The 15427-nt window shown below is 38.2% G+C and overlaps 1 protein-coding gene across 25 annotated transcripts in view; it reads right to left on the reverse strand.

The window, feature by feature from the left end:
* The window catches only part of RIMS1 (regulating synaptic membrane exocytosis 1), a 484827-nt gene that overhangs the window by 150975 nt on the left and 318425 nt on the right, over positions 1-15427 (reverse strand). For 13 of the 25 annotated variants that reach the window (XM_026654716.1, XM_026654749.1, XM_026654713.1 and 10 more), the window contains one exon: positions 9027-9116. The exons of 7 other annotated variants lie outside the window; for them this stretch is intronic. In XM_026654716.1, the coding sequence (XP_026510501.1) occupies positions 9027-9116 (90 nt within the window). Of the gene's footprint in view, positions 1-9026; positions 9117-9578; positions 9693-10030; positions 10109-15427 lie in introns of all 25 variants that reach the window. 5 more of the 25 variants (XM_026654647.1, XM_026654746.1, XM_026654703.1 and 2 more) reach the window with 2 other exon arrangements.

The following is a 15427-nucleotide window of genomic DNA, read 5'->3' on the forward strand; positions in this document are numbered from 1 at the left end:
GTGGTTTTAAATTACAAAGAGACCCTTAAGGGGATTAAAGCATCATGTTACACTGCTAACTGCAGGATGTGGGGCATAAAGTGATCTGTTTTCCTAGAGCTCATCCTATGTCACCATCTGCTCTACTCATCAGCTTGTAGGGACCCCTATTCAATCTGCAATGGAAGGGCTATGTGCAGTCCAAAATTTTCTTTGGGGCTGCCAACACACAGAAGCTCTGAAAGTTTTTTGGGTTATGCAGCAATGGAGGATATTACATATTCCAAAAGTGGTAATGCTTCCTTGGTGACAAGCACGTGTTTTTACTCTTTACATTACATGCCCATCAAAGACTATTTTCTAGGTGCAGAGCCTGTGACACCATCCATCCCAGGTTCTTTTGTTGCTGAGCACTGTTACAGAGACAGACAACACATTTTTAAAAGGCAGGATCAGTCACTATTGACTTCTGAGTTTAATTCCTTTATATAGCTGACACGGGTAGAAAAGATGAGATGAGATTCATTAAATTGAAGTTAACTTGTCCGAAAAGGTAAGACACTTGGGAGCAAGAAGCTCTCACAAATCTTGCTAAGTATAATTAATATTTTAAGAAGTTTAACATATTAACTATTATTGTTGAGTTAAATAAATAAATGATATCCTTATTTAATAGTCAAGCTAATAATGTTATATTTATAGTAAATATTGTAAATTTGCATGTTAGTAAAGAAATTAATTAGTATATATTTGTGTGCCTTGACTAGTGAAAATTTATAAAATTTCTTTTATATTTAAAAAATGTGCAGTCCAAGTTTTATTAGTTCATGCCAGTCTCTTTCTATTGATTTTATAAATTAAAGAAAAAAAATCTTTAATCAGTGTGGGTAGGTGGGATGGGGAACATTCGTATTTTTAGTAGTTTTTTTCTTTCAAAAGCTCATTTGATTTAGAACAATAGAACAGCTCAGTCACAATGGAAAGATAATATAGTATAAACCTAACACTACTTAGTTTTGAAAATACAGGCAAGAAATCATTTAAAATATATATATATATATATATTTACGTTAGCAGAGTAATATTTTACATGAACAATTCACTTTCTGAGGCAACCTTCCAGTCCATATATTAAGAAACAGTGTTTCACTTACGGAACATGCAAATAACAAAAGTTTCAGGGAGATTTAGCATCACTTCACATTTAAGTAGCTCTTTTAAAAGATTCCAAAGGGAATAGGTTGTTAGTAGTTATCTACTTTTTCTCTCCAAAGCAAGGGTTAAAGAAAATGTTAATGCATCAGTGCACTCAGTCAAAGCCCTTAATATGCTGATATCCTCTACAAATATTAAATTGCATTTTTATAGAATGTTACTAATTTTGGTCATCATGCATTATGAACTTTGAGAGCATGCTCTCTTTCCGTAAATTTCAATGCCGCTTAACTTTATATACCGGGGTGGCCAAATTGACTCATGAACCACATGCGGCTCTTTTACAGTTAGAGAGTGGCTCACAGAGCTCCCCAGACCCCCCACATTCTCCACCTACCAGACTGGTTGGGGGAGAGCTTGGGATCTCTGCCTTGCAGCAGGATGGTGCAGCAGGGGCTTCTGCCCAGTGGGGAGGGGTGCCTTGGGACTTTAGCCCCGTGCCCCATCAGGTGCCTCTCATGGGGCTGAAGCCCCGAGCCCTGACCCCTGGCAGGTGCGCCTCGGCTTTCGAACTTCTGAGGATTATCATTTGCGGCTCGGAGGGCCAGTATGTTTGGCCACCCCTGTTATATACTGTACAAAGCATGTGCAACATTACAATTCAGACAAACATGCAACAATGTACTCTTCTACACTGGTTGAAAGAGAGGAAAAAAACAATATAGTGCATACCTAATATTAACAACAGTTATACTGTTATGTAATTAATTCAAATACAAATAGTCACATTCAAACAACAACTCTAAAAAAACATGCAGTATAAACACACTTACTTTCCTAATGCTAGAGGGTGTTTTGTTTTATTAATGGTTTTATAAAAGCATGAAAATATGGTGATCCTGGAGCAGAATAGAGCCGATTAGGTCAAGAACAAATGATAGCTCCAATTTTATAAATACCTATTCATGGGAATTTCATCAAATATCTACACCCTAGGATTTCATAAGGTCATGGAGACCAGATAAAGGCACCAGAGTTTACCATCTCAAAAATCCCAATCAAGTCATGATTCCAGAGCAGCCAATATTATTACTTTTTCTATATGAACATAGAAAAGCCTGGTTGTAAGATATACATACAGAGAGTTCTACTTAATTCAATCACTTTGATTTGTTCCCAATTTTATTTGCTCAGACCTGCATTAAATAATCACTTAAGGCCAAAACCTACAAACATTACTAATGGAACTATGACTGGAATTGTTTGCAGGACTGGGCTCCTATAGTGTAAATAAAAACTGTCACCAGGTATTACTGCATAACTATCATTGGCCATAACATTACCAATTAATAATCAATAAAATATTACTAACTGACCTATATGAAGATTAGTGTCTTCTCAGTGTAGTACAATGTGTTGGGTGGTGAGGCTCTGAGTCAGGAAAGCACACTCGAGCATGTGCTCTAAGCATGTGCTTAGGTGCTTTCCTAAATTGGGGTCACAGATACCACAGTGTCTGGCAATAGAGAAATCTATAGATAGAAATAAGATGGTCCACTAAAAACCAAACTAAAACCAGAATTCAGAGTGACAGAGTGAAAAAAACAGGGCCAGTAGGCAGATCAACAGTGACAAAAGTATACTAAAACAAAGGGCTTGTCTATACAGTGAGATAATGTGGACTATGGGTGTGGGATTTTTAAAGCACCCTAACGTGCTTTACATTAATTGGTCCATGTAGACTTTGCTGGTATGCACTAAAGGTTCCCTAGTGTGCTCGAACATAGTACTGTTTCAAACAGCACAATGTTAAAGTGCACTAGGGAATCTTTAGTGCACACCAGCAGGGTTTATACAGATCAATAAATGCACAGCATAGAATCACAGAAGTGTAGAACTGGAAGGGACCTCAATAGGTCATCTAGTCCAGTCCCCTGCACTCAAGGCAGGACTAAGTAATAGTTAGACCATTCCTGACATGTCCGGGCACTTTGGATATCGCTCCCCTATTACACCACTGTTGAGATGAGGCCTAAGGGGTGGTGACACTGGAGCATTTTAATCTATGTTTCAGGGTGTTATTGTCTGCTATATAAATTCCTACGTATCTTGCAGGTCTCATAGAAACTTCAATCACTCAGGTATTTTAATCAAAATGAATACTAATAGACAGTCAAAATATTCTATTAACAAGTAAGTGCTGAAGTCTTAAGGCGTATTCTATAGCACACTGTGCCACAGAGAGCTGTGGACAGCATTTTGGCTCTACAGCCAGGCTATTCACATGTAGCAAAAATTTTACCTATGTCTACACTACAAAAGGTTTGCCACTATAGTTATACTAGCAAACCTTCTTAGTGTAGACACAGCTTATACAGGCCAAAAAGTGCTTTTGCCGGAAATGTTTGTATCGGTTTCCTGAGCAAAAGCTCTTTTATGTAGTTATGGTATAACTGCATCTATGGGAGGACTTTTACCGGTACAGAAGTGTTTAAAAAAAATCATCACACCTCTAAGTGACAGCACCATACCGGCAGATGTTTCTAGTATAGGCGAGGCCTAATTCACAGAATTCATATTTTTCAGCTAGGCAGGTTCTGCCTTCAGTTACCTACAGTGGAGGAGCAAATGCTGAAGAAACCCTCGGCATTATTATTACTATAATTATTTATTTATAGATATTTATCTATCATATATTATGTAGTCAAAGTACATTCACTAGCCCAGAGTTTTTAAAGTGGGAGCTAACTTAGCCTTGGGCCATGGCTAGGTAATCTGCTCTATTCAAATCTGCAGTTAGGCTCAGTGGCTTGGTTTCATCCACTGATACTCAAACTCATTCCTTTCCCTTCCCTACTCCTACAATTCACTGGCACTGTGTTTTAAACAGTCTTCCTTATTGTTTCCCAGTAGGACCCGTCCCAAATAATTTCAAATTGTGTAGTTCTTGTCTGTCAACTATGAAAAAGTTTGCTCTTATACAATTCAAATTGTTTAAATGAAGTTGCAGTGAATGGCAATGTATATTTCAACATTTTCTGCCACCACTAACACAGCACAGCAATTTATTTAAGCAGCCTTAGGAACAAGGAAGCTTTCTGGGCATATCCTATAAAGTCCTGATTGCCATCTGTACTGACCCATTGCCATATAAAGTAAAGAGGAAGGCATGCAGTGACGCCTTTAATGGGAAGACTGGGCAGAAAGCCAGTGCCAGCATTCCACCTGACAGTGTTCAAATGGAGTTATGTTAAGATTAAATTATACAGATGCAGCATCCTGATGCTCATAGAGCAACCAAGGTACAATATATGAAGAGCTTAACTTCACTGTATGAAACCTTGCAAATTTATGTTGAAAAAAAGTTTTCAAAAACAAGAATAATAAAAAACTATCCTACAGTCCAGTACAATCTCCTGATTGTACAGTAAGGCTAGGCCACTGAACATTTTAGTCTATATTCTATTGTTAAGGAACTAAAAATGTCTGATGTAGCATTTAAGGTGAGAAGTACAATACTGTGCAGAGTTTAAAGATCAATACTATTTCCAATAAAACATTAATGTGCAAACAAAGTGCTTTATTGTCAGTACACTAAACACAGCCCATATCACCTTGTTCAAAATGCAAGTGCAGGCACTTTTAACTTCATATTTCACACTTCATTTACTTTATATTTTCTGGGACAAAAGGGAGCCCAAACACAATTTATAATTCCTGTGAAGGAAATCTGGAATACCACCGTAGGAGTTCCTTATTTACACTTCTCCATAAAAGGAGAATGTACTTCAGAAACAGTGACATGATGGTCACAAACCAACCATGGTTCAATATATGGAGTAACTAGTATCTGCTGATTAAAATCTTACAAATAAATTCTAGAAAAAGTCCACCAAAGCAAATAAGAAAAAAAATCAACATATGGCTCTGGATTAAGTACAGCATAGCTAATAGATTGCTAATCTCTTGGATGCAGAGTGGACAGCTACATTAAATAATGAGATCTGAAATCCCTGGAAAATTCTCCCCCCCTCAAAAAAAACCCCCGAAAGAATTGCTTTTGTGTTATTTTAAATTCAACTTTTGCATCTTGCTCTCAAAATTGGACAGGCATTTGAAAAACAAATGCCATCTGGGTCTGATTAAAAGAGCTGTATCTCATCAGTATGTCGATGGAGTCACAGCCCAAGTCATCTTATTATTTTCCACAAAGGCATCATACTATTTGTAATCTGTGGGCATCCCACACAAGAGATCCCATAGGACAGAAACAACTACCCACAACCATCCAATGGGACTTCTAATAAAGCTAGAAACAGAACGACCCCAGAGTGATGTGATATATACTCTAGCTAGGGACCACAGGGAATTCAACTAAACCTAATGTTCAGTGGTATTACAGATTGCTGATAGACCTCAAAGGATCAGCATGGACACTGTTCACTAAGAGGACATCATCAACCAATGTTGTAATTTCTACTCCATACTTAGGCAGAAAACCTGATGGGCAAGAATCATAGAAGATTAGGGTTGGAAGAGACCTCAGGAGGTCATCTATTTGAACCCCCTGCTCAAAGCAGGACCAACCCCAACTATATCATCCCAGCCAGGGCTTTGTCAAGCTTGGCCTTAAAAAATTCTAAGGATGGAGATTCCATCACCTCCCTAAGTAATCCATTCCAATGCTTCACCACCCACCTAGTGAAATAGTTTTTCTTAATATCCAACCTAGACCTCCTCCACTGCAACTTGAGACCACTGCTTCTTGTTCTGTCATCTGCCACCCCTGAGAACAGCCTAGCTCCATCCTCTTTGGAACCCCCCTTCAGGTTGTTGAAGGCTGCTATCAAATCCCCCCTCACTCTTCTCTTCTGCAGACTAAATAAACCCAGTTCCCTCAGCCTCTCCTCATAAGTCATGTGCCCCAGCCCCCTAAATCATTTTCGTTGCCTTCTGCTGGACTCTCTCCAATTTGTCCACATCCTTTCTGTAGTGGGGGGCCCAAAACTGGATGCAGTACTCCAGATGTGTCCTCACCAGTGCCAAATAGAGGGGAATAATCACTTCCCTCATTATGTTGGCAATGCTCCTTCTAATGCAGCCCAATATGCTGTTAGACTTCTTGGCAACAAGGGCACACTGTTGACTCATATCCAGTTTCTCGTACACTGTAACCCCCAGGTCATTTTCTGCAGAACTGCTGCCTAGCCAGTCAGTCCCCAGCCTGTAGCAGTGCATGGGATTCTTCTGTCCTAAGTGCAGGACTCTGCACTTGTCCTTGTTGAACCACATGAGATTTCTTTTGGCCCACTCCTCCAATTTCTTTAGGTCACTCTGGACCCTATCCCTACCCTCCAGTGAATCTACCTCTTCCCCCAGCTTCGTGTCATCCGCAAACTTGCTGAGGGTGCAATCCATCCCATCATCCAGATCATTAATGAAGATGTTGAACAAAACTGGCCCCAGGACCAACCTCTGGACCACTCTGCTTAATACCGGCCGCCAACTAGATATTGAGCCGTTGATCACTACCTGTTGAACCCGACAATCTAGCCAGCTTTCTATCCACCTTATAGTCCATTCATCCAATCCATACTTTTTTAACTTGCTGGCAAGAAAACTGTGGGAGACCGTATCAAAAGCTTTCCTAAAGTCAAGATATATCATGTCCACCGCTTTCCCCATATTCACAGAGCCAGTTATGTCATCATAGAAGGCAATCAGGTTAGTCAGGCATGACTTGCCCTTGGTGAATTCATGTTGACTTTTCCTGATCACCTTCCTGCTTCCTCCAAGTGCTTCAAAATGGACCTGCTTGAAGACCTGCTCCATGATTTTTCCAGGGACTGAGGTGAGGCTCACCGGTCTGTAGTTCCCTAGTCTCTCCTTCTTCTCTTTTTTAAAGATGGTCACTATATTTGCCTTTTTCCAATCATCTGGGACTGCCCCCGTTTGCCATGAATTTTCAAAGATAATGGTTAATGGCTCTGCAATCACATCAGCCAACTCCCTCAGCACCCTCAGATGCATTAGTTACAGACCCATGGACTTGTGCATGTCCAGCTTTTCTAAATACTCCTTAACCTGTTCTTTCACCACTGAAGACAGAGGCAAAAAAAGCATTGAGTACTTCAGCTTTTTCCACATCATCTGTCACTAGGCTGCCTCTCCCATTCAGTAAGGGTCCCACATGTTCCCTGACCCTCTTCTTGTTGCTAATATACCTGTAAAAACCCTTCTTGTTACCCTTCACATCCCTTGCTAGCTGCAATTCCAATTGTGCTTTGGCCTTCCTGATTACACCCCTGCATGCTCGAGCAATATTTTTATACTCCTCCCTAGTCATCTGTCCAAGTTTCCACTCCTTGTAAGCTTCCTTTTTGTGTTTAAGCTCATCGAAGATTTGTCTGTTAAGCCAAGCTGGTCACCTGCCATATTTGCTATTCTTTCTGCACATCGGGATGGTTTATTCCTGTGCCCACAATAAAGCTTCTTTAAAATACAGCCAGCTCTCCTGGACTCCTTTCCCCCTCATATTAGCCTCCTAGAGGACCCTGCCCTTCATGGAAACATGAGGCTTCTACATAGCTCCCAAGTCGGGTTTAATTTTCAGCTAAGATTTTTTCCCCATAACTAGATGTTTTAATGGTTACCAGCTATTGTTCCCTGAATTTTCAAAATGATGTACAGTGTTTTAGTGGCATGATTTCCCTTGAAATTAATACAGCAAACCACAAGTCCTACTTTGAAAATGTAACTATTTTTTGGAATATTTTTGTTGCTAAAAACACACAAAAAATTTACATTAATATCCTAGGCCTTAGTTATGGATTGCTTGTTACTCCTCTCATCACTTAACAACAACAAAAATGGTCAGTGCTAATTGATAATTTCAATAACCCATTTTTCTGCACTGATTGATGAGCAAATTCACATTATTATCCTACATATTACTTGAGTATTTACACCATGGGCTAAATCCTACTTCTACTGAAGCCAATGGGAGTTTTACTTTTCACGTCAGTGGGGGGGTGGGGGGGTCAGGATTTCACTTTATAAAAACAAGAATTCTTAGACAAAAATACTGCAAACATTCAAAAATTCCCTGTTAAGACATACTCACATCTAATTACAAAATCTGTCCATAGTATTTGGTTTCCCTGTGACTTTGAACTACACTAGCTCTAAAGGTGAAAGTTCAGAAAGCATCCATTAAATGTTTCTGTTCAACATAACAAGTGCAACTATATTTCATTTAAATTGCTGAAAATGTTGCTCAATGTATGTAAACTAAATACGGTGTTATATAGTGCAAAAATAATTAAATTGTTTTGCTTTACAATTTAAACAAACAGCAATAGATATGGCAGATTAGATTAAGAAAATAATGTAGTTGGTTGGTTGGTTTGTGGAAATTAATGTAAATACTGTTATACAAATTACAATTTTGATTTGAAAAATAAGAGTTTGATCTAACGATTTGCATCCTAATTGATATAATTTGTAAATTTTATGTCACCATCTCATTTGCAATCTGCAGAATGGGCAAGAAATAAAAGTAATACATTGTAGCAGATGATAATGAAGATTAACAATCAAGTGGTGCTCCTTCACCTCACTTAACACTGCAGTGTTATTATCAGCATACTGAGGACTTTTGTAAACAATAGCATCAGCTTGAACTAAAAATAGGAAAAGAAGAAGCCAGAAGCAATTATAAACTGCAACACACAATTTGCATGGCATATATGAGTATAGGGGCAAAAATGTCTACAAATACCAAAGCAGATATGAATGTACAGACATGTAGAAGACTCATATGGAGAAACAAACAAAATTGACAAAGTTCACCAGCACAAATGACAAGAAATTCATAAGTCTTTACTTTATACCTTTCTCGTTCTGGTGAATGCAAACTAGTATCTGGTCTCAAGCAGTTGGTACTAGCACTCCTAGCCCTGTCAAGGGAGGGCTGTAGTTCACTAGTGCCAGTGCATTGCATCCAATGGTAGAAGAGAAAGAAAAAGAAAACAAAGAAAGGAACACAATGTTAGATATTAAATAATAAAATAATGTTCTCTTTACATAAAAATGTGGTATCACAATGATTTAATTAATAAAGATGTAAAAGAGCTGACTAGATGACAATGCAAATATTTGTTTAAAAAATAAAACCAAACGAAAGATTATGTTTGAACTTGTTTGCATAAAAAATCTCAAGTATCTAAGACCATAAAATGAGACTAAACAATGTATACTTATGAGAAAGTGGAACGGGAAATACTAAAACAATACATCTAAATATTTATTACTAGTAACAACTGCTATACAGAAGGACAGGATACAGTACATTTCAAGTGAAAGTACTTTAGAGTGAAGCTAATTTACTTTAGAAAACCATATTACATTCTAAACAGGAAGGGGCACTTCTACTCAGTTCTTACCTAACCAATAGTTCATCTGTAAATCTCGGTATTTGTGCATTAAGGCAATCAGGAAGGAGCGAAATATCCTGTCTAATCACTGATTTGGTTTTAGCACATGCAGGCAGAGTTGAGCTTTATAAATTAAAATTATTTAAAATAAAAATAAAATTTAATTTCACATGTAATCAAAACCATACATATAAAGAAAGAAATGAGACATAAGGAAAAGAAAACTGTAATACTACTTAACTCCAATACTGACATTTCAGTAGAGTTTAATGATACAAGAATTCTAGACAATACAGAGGTTGCAGGTGTTTATGACACTTATGTAAGAATTAATTTTAGATACTTGAATCTAGTTATGTTTATAAGTGTATGTTTTTATCTGTTAAAGTTTTCTAGAAAGTACCACTATATTATTATAATGTGTATGTTTGTTTAAATAATTTAAGTGAATACTTACTTACCTGTAAATATTCCAGTGAGTACCATTCTCTAGTAAAGGCATCTTGGGTGGTAATGTTTTATAGTGCCTAACAGAATTTCTTGAATGTGGCAGAACAGAAGAAAACAAAAACAAAAACAAAGCATGCCAGAAATGGAAATATAGGTAAAGGTAGAACAATGTTAACTAGAATGAAGACTATGTAATGTGCATAATACTATAGCAAGTTTGAACTGCTATATGCATAGATTTTTCAATGTATCCTTTTCTCTGTTCAACCAACATATAATTTCAGGACCAGATCTCCTATGCATGTAAACTCAGTAAACCTACTCACATAAGTAAATTTAAAGTAACATCAGAGGTCTGAATTTTCCTCTGGAACTAAAATACCTTGGAATCTTTTCAATTTTTGATTAAAATGTATAAGCTGTTGTAAAACATGAAGTTGGTATTTACCTTGCTATTTTTATGTCAATACTACTTTATTTTAATCTACCTTGTGTGATTTAATGATCTCTTCTAGTTATCTATACGATAAATTAAAAGTCTTCACTTCTATATACAATATCACAATCTAAACCACAGTTGTATTAGTATTCAAAAATGTCATGAGTTAAAGTCCTTTAGAGGTGGTATACTAGGGGCCAGGTTCACAATGGGACTTTAGGCACTGCTATGCTGAGTACTATGGCGCCTAACTTTTAGGTGCCTAGAAAGTCACTTGTATTCACAATGCCTGAGTTAGGCACCTAGGTTCCCTATATGGGGAGAGATAGGACCCTAAGCATAAGATTCACAAAAGGCAGCAAACTAGGCCAGGGGCTGTCTAAACTAACCAATGAGATGGTGATGAGAGGGTGTGTCCTGAGCCCTGCCTCTCGTCAGGTGTCTAAGCTATTTCTTGCAAGAAATGCCACCAGTGGTGGTGATGCCAGTGCTTACTTTTAGCCCAGAGGTTAGAACACTCTGTTGGGATGTAGGAGACCCAGGTTCAATACCCCCATGTTTGATGAGGAGAAAGGATTTAAACAGGGGACCTCCCATTGCTCATAATGTTGCCCAAACCACTGGGCTTAGGGATATTCTGATGTGTGGTTCCTTCAGTCTCCACTGTTGATGCTGTCCCACTTCGGATAAATAATTAGAGAGCTATTGGAGCAGGGGGGCTGGATCCTAAGTCTTCCACCTCCCAAGTGAAAGCCCTAAACACCAGTCATAGAGTTGTTCTCACATACACTCCCTTTCTCTGGCCCAATGACTATTTAAGTATTTAATCCAAAGTGGAACAGCTTCAAGAGGAAAGATGGAAGGAGCCACATATAAGAATATCCCATAGCTCAGTGGCTAAGCCAACATCACCTGAGGTAGGGCAGGGAAACCTCATGTTCAAATCCTTTCTCCCAATCAAGCAGAAGAGGAAATTAAACCCAGGTCTCCCACTTCCCAGGTGATCATTCTAACTACTGGGCTAAAAGTTATGAAATAGAGACCAGCCCTTCCTTCCCCCACACCCAGGAATTTGAAAGGGCCCTGATCTAGTTAGCAAGCCCAGAGCTTGCCTACCAGATCGAGCCCCACAGGTGAGATTGGCAGGAGAACATCTATCTTCCCGTTGGTGGATCATGCTGGGGCTTAAGGCATCTGGATGTCTAGAATGATGCAACAGTGCACATTCTCAGAGGCAGAAACATAGGTGCCTAGGCACCTTTCACAACAAAAATGTAGGTGCCAATGAGTTTAGGCACCTACAAGATTAGGTGGCAACTGAGGGGGGTTTAAGAATGCCAGTGGCACCTAAATGTCCTTTTGTGAATCTGTCCATAGATCACATTAAGTTAAACGGCATTAATAATGGTGAGCTAATTTTAAAAACTATAGGAATTGGTTTATCCATCATCAAGCACCTCTGTGGTGTTAGTGTATATCTACACAGATCTGGAAGTGTAATTTCCATCTTGAGGAGACATACCCACGTTAACTCTGATCGAGCTAGCATGCTAAAAACAGAAGTGTAGCCACAGGGCCAGGATAGGCTAGCCAACCCAAGTGCAGGTAGATTCTCCTGCTGCTCACATCACTGAGGCTACACTTCTATTCTGATTGAGGTAGCATACATATGTCTTCTCAAGCTAGGAATTACACCTCCAGTTTGAAGCATAAGCATACCTTTGGATGAGAATTGTTTACATCATAAACAAAGGCCACAGTACATAACATTTTAGAACTCGGAGTGTGGACTACCCTATCCAAATGAAACTCCAGGAGAAATGTAAAGGAAGAACGTGACCACCCAAATTGAACTCTGTCGCACATAATGCAGTTAACTGGAATTAAAACTGAAACTTTTATGGAGTGTCCACACATTCCACCAAGGTAGGGCTTTGGTGGGACGAGCAGGAGAATACGCACCCTGGAGGTCCTTGCCACCTCCAGGTGTGATTCCTTTCAATAGCATTCCTTGACTCCACGTGGGATTTAGAGCTGGGTGCATCTGTATCCCTGTATCTGAACACCTCCATATGTGAGGGATTCTGAATTTGAATCCTGATTTTAAATCTTGGACCATCTCTAATTAATGTCACATACACACTATACTCTAAACTAAAACTATCAATAATAATAAATACAATGCAATACAATAAGATGTCTAGAAGATAAGAATGTATTACTACAGCACTATGCCCACAGCATGCCTAAACTTTATAGTTACACCAACGTAAATGAGTGTGCAGAAACAATGCCAAACAACATAGATGCCCAATAACTTGTTGAGTGGGCATATGAGACAATGGCATCCAAGCCATTAGTCTTTTTTGAACTCTGAATTTAATGGGAGTTGGATCAGGCCCCATAAGTCATTTTAGCAACCAATCTATGGTAGCCGTTATTATACTTCTACTGCTGTGTGGTGGGCTAGCTTCCATCCATTACAATGTGTCATCATTGTATTGATAACAGTACTTCAGAGTGACCACCTAGCACTTTGTGGAGCATCTACTATGGAGTTAACCCAACGTACCAAGTACATTCAGCAATAAACAAGCTATTCAATGGATAATGTCATATTTCATAACTCCATTATATTACTGCAGAGTATGGAACTATTATATAAATATACATATCAAATACATTATTAAAAGTACTATACTGTTAGTACAGTATCCAATTTTATTTTTTTTAAATTGGTGTATTTGGTACTGAACTTGAAAGTGAGGAAACAACAGTGATGAGAGCAAGGCATAACATAGGCAAGTGCTGTGTGAAATTACATGAGTGCACCTCCATTCTGACCTGTATCCCACTTGTGAGCAAAAGAATACTGTTGATCATGCTAAATTGTGTTGAGGCTTTGTGCTATAATTAAAACTCCACTAGGGGCCAGATAGAAGTCACCATACTGTGTTTCATATAAGAACTAAGTGAGAATTTCAAATATTTGTAACTCAGCCATTTTAAAGTAATTGATGATCTGTAAGGGGAAAGGAGCAAATACAGACTCAGAAAGAGACAAAGAGATGCAGAAGTGGGAGCTGAAAAAAGAAAGGCCAGAAGAGGGACATGAAGGAACAGGAGCTGCATGGTCCCATGAAGCTGACAGAAAAAGAAAGGGGGCCAGGAACAACAGAGAAACAGGGACTGAAATGATTTATTAAATGTTGAAACACTGAAGCACGGACTTCCTCAGTCACAGAAAGTTAGCCTGCAGTTCTTTTCTAATGATAATAGTTTAAATTTGAAATGAACTTTAATGGAACAGTTGCACTGATGCTGAAGTTCTTATAAACTATATAATACTTTCTAAGTATTATAAGTGTAACAGAACCTAACCATAAATTCATCCCTCCACTATCATTGATGAGACCTGGACAATTAAAACTATCCTGGACAAATTTGTGAAAATAATTGTGTAGGGAACAATCCTGCAGACCAGTGGTGCATTGGACTGCATGGTTTTACAGGGTCTTCTCCAATCCTAATTTCTAAGATTAAGTAAAATTTAGAGAGTACTGACCTAAACTTTTACTAACGATCAGTTTGTGAGTAGAAAAGTACATAAATGTTTTCCTTAGTTCTCATAACTGTACCATCTACAAAAGAGTTGATTGCACACAATGACACTTATATTTATAAATGTCACCAGAAGAGGAGAAATAGAAATAGATATACAAAGATTGTAGAAAGTGCTGCCAATTTATCCTAATAAAATAAAATAAAATTGAAAATGCCTCAGTACTCTTAAAATTAGATCAGAAAAATATTTTTCTTTGCTTAGTAATAATCAATTTGTTTAGACAAATTTTAGATCTGAATTAAAATGATCACTGCATAGGAAGGGGCTGTGACTGTACATCTTCCGGAAGTTTCTGACCTGCTACGGAGTCTGACCTAAAAGTTTTCTTTCACAAAAATTGATCAGGTAGGTTTTGTTTTTGCAAACCCAAGAATGGTTCACATCAGGATTCCATATTATTGAAAGCTCCAAAATTTAGGAAAGGGTGTCAGAGTGAAGATGTATCTGGACCCAACCTTTAGCAATATGTGGGAACAAGGGTTGAAATGAGATGGGAAACTTTAGGTGTAGGGCTCCCATGGGGTGGTTTAATCCTGGTTCTTTCTTATACCAACCACCAAAGCTCACCATGGGTTTGGGTGTTAGATAATGTAAAAAGTTCAGTTTTGGCCCATCTCTGCTAGAGACTCTCCCCAGATTCCCAGTTGCTGTAAATCAGTGTCCTCCATTAAATCTGGTCCTTAGATCTTTCTGTCTATACAGTGCATAATGAACTATAGGATTCAAGCTGAATACATAGAAAGACACAGTTTTTCAATATGGCCACAGATATTTCTTATCCCAGGGAAATTGGAAATCAAGCACCCGATTCACCAGGGTGTTACTCAAATTTTATATCAGTGTAATTCCATTGAGATTACAATAATGAATTGGTGTAAATCTGGTGTAACACAATGGTGCATCAGTTAATGTGATTCACCATTGTGTTACACCAGAGTCTGAGTAGACAACGAGTACATAAAACATAACCAACTCTCAGCAGATACAGTATGACACATTGCCAAAGTATCTAACCTTTTGATTTATGGACTTATTTGTTTAGAAAGTAAAATGTTTGCACTGTCTGCTAAATGGCATGAAGTCATTCCTTATTACATGGAGTCAGAGTAAATGGCTTCCAGTTTAAAATGTGAAAAGAAGTTTCAGGGATTTCTAACTGCTAACAGGTAGCCTGTGTACTCTCATCACCAGTATGCTCTAATTAGGCTCTAAAGAGTAGTTTCCTGATTTAAAAAAGTTTAATTAAACAAAATCTTCCAAATGGGAATCCAGGGAGATACCAAAACTAAAGATGTGTCTTCTCTGAGGTATGAAATATTGCCTCATGTTGCAAAAGCATTAAAA

The sequence above is a fragment of the Terrapene carolina genome, unplaced genomic scaffold, assembly GCF_002925995.2.
Source record: "Terrapene carolina triunguis isolate 2854851 unplaced genomic scaffold, T_m_triunguis-2.0 Scaffold42, whole genome shotgun sequence".
NCBI lineage: Eukaryota > Metazoa > Chordata > Testudines > Emydidae > Terrapene > Terrapene triunguis.